This window comes from Solanum stenotomum, chromosome 4 (assembly GCF_019186545.1).
Source record: "Solanum stenotomum isolate F172 chromosome 4, ASM1918654v1, whole genome shotgun sequence".
NCBI lineage: Eukaryota > Viridiplantae > Streptophyta > Magnoliopsida > Solanales > Solanaceae > Solanum > Solanum stenotomum.
This window is the reverse complement of record NC_064285.1, coordinates 66,236,008-66,255,030: the sequence shown is the minus strand read 5'-3', so window position 1 is coordinate 66,255,030 and position 19,023 is coordinate 66,236,008. Positions and strand designations below refer to the sequence as shown.

At 31.1% G+C, this 19,023-nt stretch overlaps 4 protein-coding genes across 4 annotated transcripts in view; 3 read left to right on the top strand and 1 right to left on the bottom strand.

The window, feature by feature from the left end:
• Window positions 1–19,023, top strand: part of LOC125862392 (thylakoid lumenal 16.5 kDa protein, chloroplastic) — a 137,933-nt gene that overhangs the window by 49,469 nt on the left and 69,441 nt on the right. The window lies entirely within an intron of this gene.
• Window positions 3,711–5,630, bottom strand: LOC125861673 (receptor-like protein 9DC3). Its single transcript, XM_049541524.1, has 4 exons — window positions 5,000–5,630; window positions 4,612–4,935; window positions 3,953–4,073; window positions 3,711–3,762 (listed from the first exon to the last, which is right to left on the bottom strand). Exons 1-4 carry the CDS (start codon window positions 5,628–5,630, stop codon window positions 3,711–3,713), a joined length of 1,128 nt encoding a protein of 375 aa, XP_049397481.1.
• LOC125862387 (heptahelical transmembrane protein 1-like) lies at window positions 9,530–13,206 on the top strand. The gene is made up of 4 exons (XM_049542438.1): window positions 9,530–9,800; window positions 10,078–10,170; window positions 11,008–11,053; window positions 12,499–13,206. The coding sequence occupies exons 1-4, from the start codon at window positions 9,616–9,618 to the stop codon at window positions 13,159–13,161; spliced, it is 987 nt and encodes a 328-aa protein (XP_049398395.1). The 5' UTR covers window positions 9,530–9,615; the 3' UTR covers window positions 13,162–13,206.
• On the top strand, window positions 15,527–17,889 carry LOC125862393 (probable glycosyltransferase At3g42180). The gene is made up of 3 exons (XM_049542445.1): window positions 15,527–15,671; window positions 16,433–16,790; window positions 17,221–17,889. The coding sequence occupies exons 2-3, from the start codon at window positions 16,446–16,448 to the stop codon at window positions 17,887–17,889; spliced, it is 1,014 nt and encodes a 337-aa protein (XP_049398402.1). The 5' UTR covers window positions 15,527–15,671; window positions 16,433–16,445.

The window sequence follows — 19,023 nt, the reverse complement described above, 5'->3', positions numbered from 1 at the left end:
AAAAAAACGTTCCACTGAACGTTGGGTCAACACCTTGGGCAGTTTTGCATTTGCACGTTGGTGCATTTGTTGCCCACACAATTACTTCTCCAAATTATTCCTCCATTACACCTTGTAACCTATGTAACTCCTAAGACCATTATCTTCACTATTTACTACACCATTATCTTTCTATTCATTGCTAGGAAGACTTCTTCTAGTATAAATAGTGGTGGTCTTCATTTGGTTTGGGACACACAACATACAAGAAAAATATAGAGTGAAAGAGTTAGTCAAAAAGAGAGTTCTTATTAGTTGAAGGGAGGTGTTCTTTTTGTGGAGCTTTGGACTCAACTCTTGTCCAGAGTTGTTGAGTTATATTTTGTGATTAGGTTGTTGTATCCTGGAGGGGACAAGTCAAGAAGGACTACTGCTGGACCGGTGAAAACATTTGCTGCAGTGGACTTGAATCTCCTTAAAGAGAGTGAGATATCCGCGCCTCAGCCTGAAGAGATTTATTTCTTCTTTTTTTTTTTTTTGTTATCTTGTAAGTTTTCACTAACAACCCGTCTCCATCTATTTATTATTATAAAAAAATGTTTTTATTTGTTTTTTTTGCTATATATAAACAGTTGAGTTATCTTGACAACATGGAGACATCGTAGTAAAGGACGTTCAAAAATTGTTATGTTACATGTATAAATACTATATAGGGTGCATGTGACATTATTTTATTGTATTTTTGAATTCCCTTATATGTGAATTTCTGATTCCATTACTACTAATATGAAGCTCTACATACACTTTTTGATGCAGCAATGATTGGAAACACCACTAGTGAAGCCAAGGGAGTGTTTTTTCGTGGGCACCATTTAAAGAGGAATCTTGGTAGAATTTTCAGAATTGGCAAAGTTATATATTGTAACAGTTGCTCAACTTGCAATGGCCTTTGTGGCTATTGTTGTGTCTAAAGCTAAGATGAGAAATCCGCAATCTCCTCTTTAACCACACGCTTTCTGAAAATGCATCTTTAAGTTTATATGAAAGCCTATATATAATTAAGACTTATATACTTGTATTGGTGTGAAAAATAAAGGGAAGTTATGAATAGAGTCCCTGTTCACTTTCCTCTAGTAAAACAACTTGTGTGTTGTTTTGTTTTGTCATGTTTTTATAATTGTTGCAACTTGCAATAAGTCATGTGTATGTACTTTTAATTGGTTTAATGATCAAATAGCGTTTATGTACCAAGTTGGCTATTCATGTTGGGCTTGGTTCAAAATTTGAATCATCTTAATTACCTTTACTACAAAAAAGGTAATATTCGACCTATATATACGGTATAATTTTCAAGCAAAAGGCGTTTAACTGACCTGTCTTGAGCCTATGGGTGAAAAGTATAACCAATTTACAAGGTTTACAAATGACTCAACAAAATTTTCAAACCAGAAAATTGTGTGTATCATTGAGGAATAGCACACCCAATTTTGTGCAAGTTTAATTTTCTTAGTTTTAAAAAAGGGAATATCAATATCCACAACAGAAATTCTGATCATAATAGAATCCTTTGGAAGAGTCACAATTCTTCGAAAAAGTCACAAATCATTGGGAAAGTCACAACCTTTTGAAAAAATCACAGCCTTCTAATATGAAAAGAAGTTTGCTTTTAATATAACATAAATAAATAAAATNACGTTTAACTGACCTCTCTTGAGCCTATGGGAGAAAAGTATAACCAATTTACAAGGTTTACAAATGACTCAACAAAATTTTCAAACCAGAAAATTGTGTGTTTCATTGAGGGATAGCACACCCAATTTTATGCAAGTTTAATTTTCTTAGTTTTAAAAAAGGGAATATCAATATCCACAACAGAAATTCTGATCATAATAGAATCCTTTGGAAGAGTCACAATTCGTCGAAAAAGTCACAAATCATCGGGAAAGTCACAACTCATTAGAAACGTCACAACCTTTTGAAAAAATCACAGCCTTTTAATATGAAAAGAAGTTTGCTTTTAATATAACATAAATAAATAAAAATATAAAATGTAGAAGATATACTAAATTGAGTATTTTTAGTTGAGGGTATTATAGTAATTTAACATTTAAGTTAGAGAGTTCAGATTTTTAAGGTAGTACTTCATTTGTCCTAATTTATGTGGCACTTTTCATTTTTTTAGAGTCAAACAGTTTAAGTTTGATCAGGAATTTGCGCATAGAATCTTCATTTTTTTTGAAATGATATTTATATATTGTAAACTGCGTAAAAAGTATTGTACGTCACAGTAATTGATAATTCAAAATTTTTAAAAGATATATGAAAAACTTACGGTCAAAGATAGACTTGTTTGAATCACAAAATCTACAAAGTGTCACATAAATGGGACGGAGGGAGTACTAGTTTTGATGCACGTGCGTTGCACGTGAATGCCAAATTATGTAATACACTATATTTTAAAATAAATAAATAAATATAAATATAAAATATAGAAAATTTACTAAATTGAGTGTTTTAAGTTGAAAATATTATAGCAATTTAACATACATTCTTTTAAGAGATAGTATAGATGGATAAGTAGAAATTTGAACTCCTATTTTAAGTCATCCTTGTCCAACTTTCCATCAACTTCTCTTCTTCTTTCTGTTTTCCACAATACTTTTCAAAGGGAACTATTGTATGACTAAGTCAATTGAGGATAAAATAATAAATGAGCATTAAAGACATGATGTTACTCTATTTCATCTNTCAAAGGAGTAAAACCACGACCTGTCACACAGGATTTCCAAACTATTTTCACTAATCTTCTCAAGCGAAAGTGAAACACAGATTACAACCATGAGATTAACCTCCTAATCTCAAACTAAGTAATATCCTTATTGAGTTAATATCGCAGATGGTCACTCAAATTTAAATAATTCACTTAGAAAGTCACTCAACTTTGAGTTGTTCACTTAGAAAGTCACTCAACTATTAGTGTTTCACTTAAAAAGTCACTCAACTATTTATATTTCACTTAGAAAGTCACTCAATCAATTTAAATAATTTTTCATTAAATTTTGTAAAAGTACAAAAAATAATTGAACTATTTAAAAAAAATAAAAAAATGCTTATTTAAATTATTTTATTGAATTTTGTTGAAATATAGTTTTTGTTTTTACCTTTTCTTTAAAAAAAAACAGTAGAAAATTGCTACTGTCCGTTTTTTTTCTTACTTCTTATCAATTCCAACCTTTCTTTATGATAATTTTTTAACAATTTAATTCTAGTTTTACAATTACTAGAACGGAAATGGGGGGAGGGGGTCAATTGCTGCTGCACGTTTTTTCAGAAAAATTATAATTAAATAATTGGAGCGGATCAATAAGATAATTAAAATAGATATTTTATTATTTCTTTAAAAATAGTTTAAAATAAAATTTAATGAAAAAATTATTTAAATTGATTGAGTGACTTTCTAAGTGAAATATAAATAGTTGGGTGACCTTCTAAGTGAAACATCAATAATTGAATGACTTTTGAGTTATAAAACAAAGTTGAGTGACTTTCTAAGTAAATAACTTAAAGTTGAGTGACTTTCTAAGTGAACTATTCAAAGTTGAGTAACCATTTGAGATATTAACTCTATCCCTATTACTTAAACGAGCCAAAGCAATGCTCTCATTGCCCACTATATTAACTATTTCTAATCAATATAGACTTTTAACCGTAAGACACAAAGTTACACCTAACTATGCTCTTACACGAGGTTTTGAAATGTTTCTAACAAGAGTGAAACGAATCCTACAAGATAAGCACAAATACAAGCAAACAAAACATCAGCAGGTTTAGAAAGCAATTTCTTCAGTCGATCAGGTCCCTTGTTGTTTTGTATGAAGCTTGATTTTTCTCTGTTTGAATGAATAGTCTTCTATGTTGTTTGTCGTGTTGATTATATCAACCAAAAAGAGATATTGACCACTGGACAAACAACCTTGTCCGTTCTGATTGGTTTAGTACGCTGACGACTTCACCAACCACTGACAGGACAGCTTTCCAGCTGTATAGCACATTGCCCTGGACGAGACCACTCTGCAGAGGACCGGGTCCCTGCACTTGTGAGGATCATCAAAACATCTTAAAGCTTATCACAATGTCATTTGGAATTGAAGTCATTGAGAGCAAGGTTTAGTGACTCAAGATGATAGAGTTGAAAGAGGCTGTTGTTGGGATGAATTATTGCATGAAAGTAACTACAACTAAGGTCTAGACAGATAATATAACCAGTTAACTTTCACAAGTTGACCCCATCCCAAGTGCAGCAATCCCTACTCTGTTCTCATCAACCCAACATCTAAGTTTGTCGGATATTTGAAAGGATAATTGTTTGAACTGAAGCAAAGATGATGCTCAAAGGAAGAACGAAAAACATCAACTTAGAAACACAAAACAGAGAAATAAATAAAAGAAAAAGAGACGCTGTATAATTAATATCAGTTGGAAAGGAACATACACAGAGTAGCTTAACTTGAATTAATGCCAAAATTACACATACATACAATTAAGTCTGTCGTCTATGAGCTCTCTTCTTTGGCCTTCTTTTTTGTTGGGGATTAATGTCATCAAGAATTTTCACTAACCATTTTGGCTTACCAGCATTAAGCATGAGGTTAAACACAACAGTTCCAACAACTAGTCCACAGCTATAGCCTATAAGCATTGATTCCCAGGTAAATCCACTTTCAAAGTATGACTCGTCTTCTTCATCTTCTAAATCCAGTGATTGATGAATATGAGAATGTTCACTCGTTTCACATTGCATTGATATAGGAAAACCACATAAATCAAGGTTGCCACCATACGAGTCATTTTCAAATGTGTATTCTAGACCTCGAGGAATGCGTCCAACAAGTAGATTTTGAGAGAGGTTTAAATTTTCCAGAAAGGTTAGCCTTGCCAATTGCCGCAGAATCTTTCCTGTTAGCCGATTCCAGGAGAGATCTAGCACTTCAAGCATATTCATTTGCCATTGGAATATTACCTATGAGATTGTTATGCGATAAATTTAGTAGGCAAAGTGAGCTGAGATCCTTGAGTATTTTCGGAATGACACCTTCAAAATGGTTGCTTGAGAGATCTATGGCTGTCACAATAGTATTGATTCTCTCTAACTCAATATCCTGGCCTTTGATCACCAACCTCATGGAATCCTCATACGTTATGTCACCAAATTCACCATCAAACAGTAGTCTCATATAATCGATCTCACCTTTGTCTCTGTCATCTAATTTGATCATCGCTTTGAAGTTTCGAAAAACTTGTGCAGGCAGTGAGCCGCTGAACTCATTATGAGAGACATCAAAAATCCGCAACCTGGGAAAGTAAAACTTCTTCCTAGTACTTATAGGTCCATGGAACTTGTTTGAATTTAATTTAAGGACCTGCAACTCTCGAAGAGTTCCTAGCCAAGCTGGAAATGTACCATTTATGACATTGTTCCCCACATCAAGGATTTCTAGAGCATCACAGTTGAGCAATGACATCGGGACAGGTCCTTCAAATCGATTACCATTCAGGACAATGGTTCTCAATGATGTGTTCTGCGCACATAATGGTGGAATACTCCCAGTGAAATTGTTCCTTCTTAAGTCCAACACCCTTAGATTAGTCATGCTTCCCAAGCAATTTGGAATTGAGTTACTGAAGTTGTTGCGTGATAAATCCAGATTTCCAAGTTTGGTTAGGTTACATATGGATGAAGGTGGTGGACCCTGAATGGAGTTAAATTTAAGATCAAGATACTCTAGATTATGGTAATGAAATTTTGGTTGGTGACCTGATAGTGAATTATGCAAAAGGTTTAGGAACCGCAACAAGTCCCACCTCATGCCATAAACCAGTTAGGGATTTGACCACGAATCTTATTGTTAGAAATATCTAAGACTATAAGTGTCTTTACATTTCTCAAGAAGTGTGGAAAATCCTTCAGTTCACAAGATGATAACTACAAAACTTCTAGGCTAGGTAAAGTGATTTGTATTCCCGCATCGAGGGTGATGTTATTTGATGAAAGGTCAAGGTATACAAGGTTTGTGAGATTCACAAGTGATTGAGGAAACGGACTACTGAGTTGATTATGATTGAGCAACAACCCAGATAGCAAAGGGAGGTTCCAAGATGGTATGGTACCATTCAGCGAGTTGTACGACAAATCCACAGAAATTAGATTTTGAAGCATGCTTGCATTGCTAGGCAGTGGGTCAGATAGGGAATTACTCCACAATCCTAAGTATTCAAGATGTGTCAAACTTAAAATTGAAGCGGGAAATGGACCGGTGATGTTATTTAATGAAAGGTCAAGGGTTTCAAGTTTTGTGAGATTCACAAGTGATTGAGGAAAAGAACCAGTGAGTTGATTATTGCTTAAATACAGTTTTATTAATGCTGGATTTGTTTTGAGCTCATCGGGTAGTCCACTAAATTGATTTCTACTGAGCGACAAAAAAGGTATTAGCAAATGGAGGCAAAACAACCAAGATGGTATGGTACCATTCAGTAAGTTATCATGCAAATCCGCTTGGGTTATGGGTTAGCTTTTGAAGATTGCTCGCATTATTAGGAAGTGGGCCAGATAAGGAATTACTCAACAAGTCTAACTGTTGACGATGTGTCAAGTTTGAAATTGAAGAGGGAAAGGAACCGATGAAGCTGTTATTAAAAAGATCTAAAAAGCGTAGCTCTTGGAGGTTAGAGAAAACATAGGAAATTTCACCTGAAAAGGAGTTGGACGAAAGATGTAAATTTGTGAGGTGCTTCAATTTGGAGATTGTGGAAGGAATATGGCCAGTGAAATGATTATTAGATAAAATCAACTCTGTAATTTGTGTTAGGTTGTCAATAGATTCGGGAATGGAACCAGAGAATTGACATCCACTGAGGTCCAAGATATTCAATGAACTGAAGTTGCCAATTAAATCAGGCCTGTGAATGAAATATCCAACTCCATTAACAGAGTGTTGCTCCAGTGGATCTTTGGAAAAACTCCTTTGAGAAGATCACTCCCTCTCAATTTGAGTCTTTCCAAGTTTGGCAGAAGGAAAAAGTTCTCTGTGAGAACACCTCGCAGATTAGTATCTGTAAGATCCAGGTACCTTAAGGAGGAAGAAATATTGACAGGTATCAGAGATGAGATGTTGACATCAGAGAGAGAAAGTACTTCCAGATTTGTCAAGTTGTGAAGCATTGTTTCAAATGTTCTCTCATCAAGTTGTAATCCAATCACAGAAAGATCAAGTGAAACCAAATTGGAAAGGTATGAGATTTCCGTTGGGATTTTCCCTAGAAAGTAAGCATCAGAAAGGGTGAGATGCCTCAAATTCGTCAATCGGCCAATGTTATGTGGGATCGAAGAAGGATTAAAGTCATTGTAAGCAAGGTTTAGTGTGTGGAGATGATGAAGTTGGAAGAGGCTGCTGTTGGGATGAAAATTGCCAACAAGCTGACTACAACTAAGGTCCAAGGAGATAACATGACCGTTTAACTTGTATCCATATATATATATATATATATATATATATATATATATATATATTAATGTTGAAGATTGCACCATGTGTAACACATGCTGCAGAACGAGTGTGTTCATAAACAAGATGTCAAACAAATTTCCGAGATAGTGATAGATTTACACGTATATTGTGTCGTTTTCCATCTCATTCTCCATTAGTTTTTTCAAATGATAGAGAAGAAGAAATCATTCATTGATCCTGATATAAAATAGAAATGTGAACCTGAGACAAATATCTCCTACTGTCCTACATATACAAACAACCATGGTACTATCTGAAAGACAGAACCATGTGCAACACATAACAGAAAATGCTACTATCTTATAGTTGTTCACAACAACTAACTGATACAAACAACAACAACATACTCGCTCCGTGTAATCCCACAAGTGGAGTCTAGGGAGGAGGGTCGTGTGTACGCAAACCTTACCATAACTTGTAGAGGTAGAGAAGAGAGGTTGTTCTCCATTAAAAATTTACAAATTTTGCATAAGCATTACACTTAAGTACAACATGGTAACACTACAAGTACCATTTATAACTTGTCAGTTATTATTAAGTGATAGTAAACTCTCAGTATATATATAAATTAAGGAAGTTAAGGAAAGCGAGTAAAATATATTAGAGCACCTAGCTTGAATGGCATTTGGAAAGATAATTTTCAAATCCTTAACCCGGTGTTCTATACCTGCTTCGGAGCCCCAACTAATACAGGCCCCCGCGGCATAAGGCCCATTAAAGAGAAGAGAAACCCAGCCCATTTTTGAGGCACATGAAAATTTCTCTACATTATACCATATTCCATAAAGGAGATTTTATTTTTATTTGTTTACCATAGCTTATCTATCAAACTTAAGTTTACAAGTTATTACATTGAATTTAAGAAATATAAAAAAAGTTTCTAGTTGTTGGCAGTTGTACCCACCATGCTAGAAAGTGTTGCTTAATTGCCTAGCTGATTATTCCTTATCTTATTAGTAGATGAAAATGATTCAAACTCGAAATATCTGATTAATGGTGAAGTCGTGGAGGGATCGCATTATTTTTTTTCTTACCTTGAGAAAGAGGTGTAGCTCGGATTCGGCAGTGTTCAGTAACTTCAGTTTAAATCATATATTAATATTTAAAATTTTGAAATAATTTATCAAGAACTTATCAAGGTGCGGTTTTTAAAATCCAAATTCCATACACTCCAAATCCTAGCTCTATCTCACCTTACAGAGGTGGAGCTAAAATTTAATGTCTATAAATTCTAAATTTATAGCTAAACTATCACAACTCATTTTAATTACCAAATTTATAATTATATATTTATATATATTTAATTAATTTTCTAAATATAAATATAAAGTCTAAGCGAAAGTTATTAGATTTGAATCGAAAAAATAAAATAAGATAAAATTACAAAAGGACGACAGAATCACGAGAAAGAAATTAAAAGGAGTCATAAAAGGACTCACAAGAATACAAGTTATTGATGACCTACCAACTACCAACAAGGGTACTAGCTAGCTATAATTGGGAGGAAAATGTTCTTTAGAGGCGGAATCGGAATTTAAAGTGATGTAATTTAAATTTTTCATCGAACTTATAATTTGTTTTAGTTGTTGGATTCATAATTAAGAATTTATGTGTTAAAAAAATTTAATATAAATATAGGGTCTAAGCAAAAACTGTTAAATTCATTTGATTATAAGAGCAGAGCTAAATTATCGATTCAGTCAAACTCAATAAATTTTTATTTTTATTTTAAAAATCATTGAATATGTACGAATTCAACAAACAGGATTAGAAAATCCTGAATATATAATTCATAAGCTTTAAATTTTAATTTCGCCTCTTTATCCATACTCGTACCTAATATTATAGCTTCATCTCAATAAATACCCTTTCTTTCCTATCTTTCTACTATACCCTAAAACTTGGACAAACACATAAAAAAATATCCACAAAAACACAAATCAAACTCCAAAAATTAGCAAAAAAATCATCAAGAAAGAAAAAAGAAATCTCTCCTTTTTTGTTTTTTTCTTTCTATGATTTAATTTCATATTAATTCAGATCAAGAAAAAGATTATCGGAATCGAAGATGAAGAATAAGAAGAATATTGAAAGAAATAAAAGGGAAAAATACCCTTTAATTTCTTATCAAGAATTGCCAGAATATATGAAGGATAATGAGTTTATTTTGAATTATTACAGAGCTAATTGGCCTCTTAAACAAGCATTTTTCAGTATTTTCAGTTGGCATAATGAAACTCTTAATGTTTGGACGTAAGTATCTCATTTCATTTTTATTTTATTTGAGTTTTATAAATTCGCTACGAAATTCATCACTCAATAACTTGTACTCAACAACAAAAACTAATAATTCATTGTTAAATAGAATTTACAATGAATTTTGTTGTTCAGTTACAAAATGTGATAGATAATTTGTCTTATTTACATTTTTTTTTTTTAATAGTTGAAATAATTACTTTGTTTGTAATTTATTTAGCTAAAGTTTTTAATTTATTTTTCTAAATGGGATCTTGCTTGTTTTTTTTTTCAGGCATTTAATTGGATTTATTCTATTTGTGGTATTAACCATAGCTAATGCAGAGCATTTATCTCAAATTGCTGATTTTATGACTATGTTTATCAGGTATGTGTCTAATCAATTTAGCGTTTTTTCGTTAGAAAATTATATTGTATAGATATGTTACTTTAGAAAATTATATTATATATATATATGCTAGAAAATAATACTCCATATAAATCTTGAACCTTTGTTTCTTTATTGAGTCGTCTTTGATAAAGAGCATTTTATCGACATAGAATGATTAGTTGAGTCCTAAAACGATAACTAAAAGTCTCAGATTCAAGTCCTGAAAATTGAGTTATATTTGATAAGAAACGTTTTACATACCCCATTCCATAAAGAGACTGTATGCATCTTCATGAATTTGAATTAGTCGATTCTCAAACGAAAATAAAATTTCTTGAGTTTGGACTTTGGACTTTAGGGATTTAAATTTTCTTTTGATGTGGCAAACTTTAATACGTATACAATTAAAATTTTGTTAAAACCAATGCAATAGAGACATACAGATGTGGTCCATTAATATTTGATGTATATTGAAATGTTAGGTTAAAAAAGACACATCATCAAACTCCCAACTACCATCTTTATATGTTTGCACATTTATTTCTGTTGATATTTTCTTGGTGATATATTTTTTGGTGTACAAAACGTTTCATGTTAATAGGGTTTAAAGAAGGGTCACACTACCCTATGATGCAAGGTTTAGACGTTGCTCTGATCACTGCTTGAAAATTCGTAACCTATTAGATCACACACGTATTATTTTTCTAAAACATCAAATAATCAATTAACTTAAATTAATGTATCAATTTTCATATAAAACTAGAATTTAAATTAATCGTTATTTATCATTTTCTAAGAAATAAATTTTGTGTTTTCAATTTTTTTTTCTTACAGGAATTTTCCAACAAGTGGAGATGCGAATATCCCTCACAATTCTAAGGTACTTTTAAGTATTGTTAGTAGTAAATTAATGAACTTATAAGTTATTTAACTTCTATATACCGATGCAATTCAGTGGTTTAAAAGATAATTACAGGTCAATATCCTCGAATTAGTTACTTAAAATAAAATAAGTAAGAAGTAACTTGTTATAACATGTCAAAATATACCATCATTGCAAAAAATTAAGTCTCTATACCAATAATGTATATATGTTGAATAATCCACCTCCAAAAAAAGTTTAAGTTCTATAAACTGATAATAGATAGATTCTTTATAGTTAGATTAAATTCACCTACAATATCATATAATTAACTTTTCATAGTGATCGAGTTAGATATGCTAAAAAGAAAAATAAAATAGAGTAATGATATGCTTGTCACTACAAAAAGAACTAGTATTAGCTAAAACTTTGTTGGTAATGCTAACAGAACTTGTTTGTCGCTAATTCCAGTTTGTTAGTACTTAGTAGTGATATGTCATTAGATAGTCGGTAGCTAACATGATTTTTTTTTATAATTCATAGTTAATCCATCGTTAAATACTACCTGCAACAAATTTTTAATTGTCAAACGACACAAGTTGTCTGTTGCTAGTTTTTTTTTTTGTTAATGATATAAATTCTTTACATTATCAGTGTATACCGCGACTTTGTCTTACAGGGAGAAACTAGGTTAATAGATCAACATTTACAAATGGACATCACATCAACAAATGAAGCAACTTGGCCATTTTATGTATTCTTAGTTGGTGCAATGTTTTGCCTTTTATCAAGTAGCATTTGCCATCTTTTCTCANGTGTTAAAGAATGACAAAAGTCCCACATCGGTGGTTAATGAGATGGGTGGACTCCTTATAAGGCTTGGGCAATCCTCCTCTCTTTGAGCTAGCTTTTGGGGTGTGAGTTAGGCCTAAGACCTAATTTAACATGGTATCAAAGCAAGGCCCATCTCACCCGATGTTGGGGCCCCCAAAATCAAAATTGTCCATGCACCAGATGCTAAGCACTGAGCGTGAGGTGGGGTGTTAAAGAATGACAAAAGTCCCACATCGGTGGTTAATGAGATGGGTGAACTCCTTATAAGGCTTGGGCAATCCTCCTCCCTTTGAGCTAACTTTTGGGGTGTGAGTTAGGCCTAAGACCTAATTTAACAAGTAATGATATGCTTGTTACTACAAAAAGAACTGGTATTAGCTACAAACTTTGTTGGTAATACTAACAGAACTTGTCCTTCGCTAATTCCAGTTTTTTAGTAGTAATATGTAATTCAATAGTCGGTAGCTAACATGATTTTTTGATAAGTCGTAGTAAATCCATCGTTAAATAGTACATGCAACAAATTTTTAATCGTCAAATGACACAAGTTGTCCATTGCTAGTTTTTTTTTTTGTTAATGACAAAAAAAAATTTACATTATCAGTGTATATCGCGACTTTGTCTTACAGGGAGAAACTAGGTTAATTGATCAACATTTACAAATGGACATTACATCAACAAATGAAGCAACATGGCCATTTTATGTATTCTTAATTGGTGCAATGTTTTGCCTTTTATCAAGCAGCATTTGCCATCTTTTTTCATGTCATTCACAAAAATTGAACCTTTTCTTAGTCCAAATGGACTATGTTGGCATCACAATTATGATCATCACATCCTTTTTTCCACCAATGTACTATATTTTTCAATGTTCACCACTTTGGCAAATCGTATATCTCACTGGTATCACAATCTTGGGAATTTGCACTATCATAACTCTCCTCTTCCCCGTGTTTTCGACCGGGAAATATAGGTCTTTTCGGGCCGGGCTCTTCATGTCCATGGGTTGTTTTGGTCTATTTCCAGCAATTCATGCTCTTGTGGCGAATTGGAGTGATCCTATGAGGAAAATCACACTTGTATATGAATCCGTGATGGCGTTGTGTTATATAATAGGGGCTATTTTTTATGTTAGTCGCATACCGGAGAAATGGAGGCCTGGATTGTTTGATCTAGTTGGTCATAGTCATCAAATTTTTCATACATTTGTTATTTTTGGTGCATTGGCACACTATGGTGCAGCAAGGATTTTCGTGGAATACAGGACTCAATTCGGATGTCATAATAGATAGAAGAGGACTAATGATGTATTTTGATAGATGATGTGTTATGTTTGATACATGTAGGACCAATAATTTGTTATGTATGAAGAGTTACGTATAGTCAGAGACGGATTTAGCGCAAGTTCTATGGTGGTCAATCAAACTCATTACTTTGGGCTCGAACTATGCATTCATGTGCCAAAAAGCTAAACATATACATATCATAAGATTTGAGTGGAACTTAACTTTCTTCAATTATCTATGACTTATTTTGGGCTTTGAATTAGTGATACTTGGACTAAATTTGGGCCAAATAGAAGATATTTCAAGCCCATAATTAGGGATAACAAAGTCCAGCCCAAATACTATCCCTATAAAACTAGCAGGCCCATTAATTTCTAATGATTTACACAAACAGTTGTAATGCCATTGTTTTAAGTTTTGACCACATTTGAATAAGTTCACAAAAATAGCTGGTGGATTAAGACTTGACCGCGAGTCACTACGACAAAAGAAACATTTAATAGCAATAGATTTTTGTTTATTGTCGCAAAATTATTTAGCGGTAATTGAGTTAATATCACTGCATTCAGATTCGTTAAAGTTTTTATCGACATTTATAGAGAATGTTGATTATAAATATTCATATTATATTATCTATTGTTAAATATAATATAACAAAAATTATATTATTGCCTCTAAATAATGACCGAATTTTTTTTTATTTGTTGTAATGAATCCTAACGAATTCTAAACCATAAATTTCAGAATCTTTATTTTATTTGCTGAAACTTTATGTTGATTTAAACTATATCATCTAAGATTGTCGGTATACGTATATAAATTAAATTCTTAATTCATTGGTCATCCTGTTGGATCTAACAAAAGGTGATGTGACCTTATTATAAGAAGTAAAAGAGTGATTTATTATCAACTCAAGGTACAAAATTTCAACATCAGAATTTTAATCTTTGCCTAAAATTGGAAACACTAATTAATTTGATACTCTTAGGATACTTATTATTATTATACCAAATATCACAATTACAGTGAGTGAGCTGCCAATAATTATATATTTTTAAGCTTTGGCAAAATTTTCACATTATTATTTACGCGTTTTCTCAATTCATATAAGAGAAAATGACATAAATTAATTTATAGTAATAATTGTTTGAGTTTCATATTTGACCTTTCAGGTATAGAACAGTGAACAGATAATAAATGAAGCATAATTTAATAAATAATTAGTGATAGTTCAGGTAGAAAATTCGTGCACCTGATAATTTCATTACGAAACTCAAAAAACTAAAATATTTCAGATGTATTTTTGACCATTAACTCAAAAGAGAAAAATTGAAGTTAAGAAAACTAGCTCACGTCTTATTTAAGTAGCGATGAATAATATGAATGTTTATACTATCCGGGAGATAACTCATTTTTATCCGTGTCAAATATGCATATATTGAATATTTTATCTGATTTTACTTTAACCATTTTTTATCCAATCCGCCCATTTATCTCCCTTATTAATAGGGTATGATTTTCTTCAATCTTCATCACTCAAAACATAGTGAAGAAGTTAGCAATGTGTGCTTATTATTCCCATAGCATAACATCATTATGTGCCATTTTTTCATTTCTTATTATCTTCTTCTACTTCTCATCATTATTAAATCATCAAAATGATATTAATTTCATCACTTTTTTCTCTTTCTCAAAAAAACCTTACTTAAGCAAAAATATATTCTTATTACATGATAATAATCAACAAGTATCCTCTATTCAAGAAAATCATACCACTCACCATGCTAAGGTATTATTTTATTTTGAATAATTGTTCTTGATATGTTTTGTTGATATATGATCATATAGTTTAATTTACTATTTTATGAATATCGAATTGTATCGCCTAACTTCATTTTAAAATGACACTAGAATTTTTATAGAATCAAAATAGAAAAAAAAATTGAATTTGACCATTTCTTAAATTCTCCATTTTTATTCTAAAATGAATAATTACCATGCAAACTTTTTTCTTTGTTACTTTAATTTATGTTTAATTCTTTAAATTCGATAATATATTAATTCACATAGTAACTTGAATAATGGAGAAGAAAAACTTATGACACTAGCTTGAGAAATATATTACTAGAATTAATGGCAGACAACTTCATTTGCTAAACAACAAAATATATCGCTAATTCTACTCAGTGACGAATCATTATCTGATTATCAAAACCTCATCATGTTAGATGTGTGCTATTAATTTAGAGATAGATTAGGGACAAATTTTATATATCTAATTTCTATTATTTGTAGTGTATCAACCATGTCCAACATTTTTATTTCTTTTTTTTAAAACCTTATTTTTTAATTAATTGTATTTAACAGAAGAGCAGTTTACAAAAAATTGAAGAAGATTTAGCAAGAGCAAGATCAGCAATTTGGAAAGCTGTCCATTCAAGAAATTATAAGTCTGATAAAGAAGAGAAGTTCATTCCAAATGGATCTATTTACAAAAATTCATATGCCTTTCATCAGTTAAGTTTCGGATTCGTGCCGTACTAGAGTTTAACTTTTAAACATTGATAAACATAAATTATTATTTATTAATGTTATCAAATTACCTAAAAGATAATTTTAAGTAATCATTCATATAAAAAGTAAAATTAGTAACCTGAATAATTAGACGATCAATCAAAGTCTTAATTACTACAATATTATACTTTTTGCTTCATTGGAAAAAACATGCACATATTCATGACTAAATAAATATATTTATAATAATCCCCACATAACTTATTTCCGAATTAAACAACCCTTGCATTATTAATTCATGTGTTACAATATAATTCATGTCTTCACATAACTTTGTATCATAAGCTATATATGACGAATTCCATTATCAAGAAATGTATTCACGGCTTCTTGTACTAATTTTTTCTGACAAATTACTAATTCTTCTAGCGTAGATCTACTTATTGTTAATACATCGATAAGGGTATTGTTCAGATATATACACGAAATAATACTTGTATACAATAATCACAATATAATTTTGTGCTTCATTTCACTACAAAACAATCAGAATTAGCTACAAACTTTGTTATTAATCAGTCACTACATATAAGCTCTTAGCTAACAGAATTTTTTTAATAATCTATCGCTACTATGTCACTAAATACAATTAGATGACATATTTTGTTGTTTAACTATAAAATTAGTCTGTTGCTAATTGTTTTTTCTTCTTTTGTTTAAATAGTGGTTATTTATAAATAAATCTTGCATTAATTTATTGTAGGAGTCATATAGAGATGTTGAAGAGATTCAAGGTGTGGACATACAAAGAAGGAGATTTACCAATGATACACAATGGACCAATGAAAAATATATATGCAATTGAAGGTCATTTCATTGGTGAAATGGAAAGTAAAAATAGACATTTTTTAGCTTCACATCCTGATGAAGCTCATGTCTTTTTTATACCAATTAGTGTTGCATATATTGTTCAATATATTTACTTGCCAATTATCACAAATTATTCTAGAGAAAGAATTCAAAGGATTGTTGAAGATTATATTCATGTTATTGCTAACAAATATCCTTATTGGAACAGAAGCAATGGTGCTGATCATTTCTTGGTTTCTTGTCATGATTGGGTAATTTCTTTAAATCTTTCCTCTACTTCTACTATACTATTATTATTGTTCTCAAATATTTTTCGTTATGGAGCTCTAAATTTGTTTTAAAATATTTGATCTTTTTTTTTTTGGCTAATAAACATGATTGGGACTTCAATCATTTAACTGACCATTAGGTCATATTCTTAAATGCAAAATATTTGACATTTTTGAAAAACATATAAAAAGTGATTTATCACCCCTTTATTTTCCAAATCCAAAAGTTCCTTTTTAGTTAGTTGAGTGTTAATCGAGGCGAAACTACTCTTATCCAAAAGGAATTAATTGGAACATGACCCTTTTGCCAACTTTCATTTAATGGTCTAAAAATATAGTTTAACCAATTATAACATGTTACTAGTTACATATTTTTATAAGTAACCTAATCGTATAAATATTTAATTTTCAGGCACCAGATATTTCAATTAGAAATCCAAAGCTCTTCAAGAACTTCATAAGAGTATTATGCAATGCCAATACTTCAGAAGGATTTCAACCAAAAAGAGATGTTTCATTACCTGAAATTTATGGATTACCAAATATTAATGTTACACCTGATCCAGACCATAGTCTAAATCCGAAAAATCGATCGATTCTTGCATTTTTTGCTGGTAGATCACATGGTTACATAAGAAAAATATTGTTTCAACATTGGAAAAATAAAAAAGACGATGAAATTCGTGTGTATGAGCACCTTCCAGAGGGTCAAAATTACGCGAAATTAATGAGTCAAAGCATGTTTTGCTTAGCACCAAGTGGATATGAAGTTGCAAGTCCAAGAATTAGTGAAGCAATTTATGCTGGATGTGTTCCAGTAATAATTTGTGATAATTATTTTTTTCCATTTAGTGATGTTTTTGATTGGAGTCAAGTTTCAATCAATGTTCCAATTGAGAAAATTCCAGAATTGAAGATAATTTTGAAGGGAATTTCTTGGAGTAAGTACTTGAAATTGCAAAAAAATGTGAAGAAATTACAAAGGCATTTTAAAGTGAATAGGCCTGCTAAGCCGTTTGATGTAATTTACAATGTGCTTCATTCAGTATGGCTAAGGAGACTCAATTTTAGACTTGATTAAATATCATTGTATTCACCTAATGTTGCTCGGACTCTTGAAAAATATTATCAGATATGTATCGGATTCTTCAAAACTTATGATCTTTTAAGGGGATTCAGCACGAGTGCATTGGGAGGTGCAATAACATAGGAGTTCACTCTCAATATTTTAATGTAGTTTGAATATATAGCAAAATATGTTACTACAAAAAATGAATTTTTCGTTCGAGGATGAAATTTTAGTGGAACTGTCAATATTATTTCGTGTTGTATATTGTAATTGTTTTGGTGCCTATATTAGCTTTGCACCTCTTTATGTTGAGTACTATATAATTTATTTAGCAAGAGTGACCACTTGTGATATCTAAAATATATATATATATATATATATATATACTACACTAAAAATGATTTAATTTTTAGCAGTAATTAATTAATAGTAATAGTTTAATTGCCGCTAAATATGTATTTTTAGTGACAATTAGCACTCTATATAATTGTCTCTAAAGTCTATATCGACATTGGATCGATCTAATGACAATTAACTAATGTCGATAAAGGCTTTAGCATTCTTTATTAATGTGCATGTTTATTGCGGCTTATAAATGCTTATTTTGTGGTAATGAGAACTCCCATTCTTTCGACTCAGAACCCAACCTATATTGTTTGGACTATTCAAAATTATTGCTACATTCATGTTTTCCTCAAAAAATGCACTATTTTTAAACAACTTGACACTCCTAATAAAAAAATATTTTAATAAAGTTCGAGCAACATACACTACAACATCTAAATTATGAATCACCTTACGTAACTCTTGCTTCGGTGTTGCATCTTACATTTAAGTAAGAAAAACGTAACAAGTATAGAACTTAATTAGAAGAACTAAAGTTACATATATATTTCAAAACTCATTCTCCCCATTCATAATCACAACGTCTAAATTATGGATCACCTTCTATATATATATATATATATCTCAAAAACTAAATAAGTATCAACACCCTTAGAGTTAAATATATATAAGAATTTATTCTCTCGATTCAGAATTGTAACATCTAAATTATGAATCACCTTCTTTATCTCTTGCTTTGGTGTTGAATCGATCTTATATATACGTGCGCAAAAATGGAACAAGTAAAGATAAATTTAAAGT

Coding starts and splice junctions, on each gene's coding strand:
- LOC125861673 (XM_049541524.1), bottom strand. CDS start 5,630: ATGACTAATCTAAGGGTGTTGGACTTAAGAAGGAACAATTTCACTGGG. Junction 4,936..4,999: donor ATCGCATAACAATCTCATAG/GTAATATTCCAA, acceptor ATCGGCTAACAG/GAAAGATTCTGCGGCAATTG. Junction 3,763..3,952: donor AACCAATCAGAACGGACAAG/GTTGTTTGTCCA, acceptor CTTATCTTGTAG/GATTCGTTTCACTCTTGTTA.
- LOC125862387 (XM_049542438.1), top strand. CDS start 9,616: ATGAAGAATAAGAAGAATATTGAAAGAAATAAAAGGGAAAAATACCCT. Junction 9,801..10,077: donor GAAACTCTTAATGTTTGGAC/GTAAGTATCTCA, acceptor TTTTTTTTTCAG/GCATTTAATTGGATTTATTC. Junction 11,054..12,498: donor ATATCCCTCACAATTCTAAG/GTACTTTTAAGT, acceptor TTTGTCTTACAG/GGAGAAACTAGGTTAATTGA.
- LOC125862393 (XM_049542445.1), top strand. CDS start 16,446: ATGTTGAAGAGATTCAAGGTGTGGACATACAAAGAAGGAGATTTACCA. Junction 16,791..17,220: donor TGGTTTCTTGTCATGATTGG/GTAATTTCTTTA, acceptor TTTAATTTTCAG/GCACCAGATATTTCAATTAG.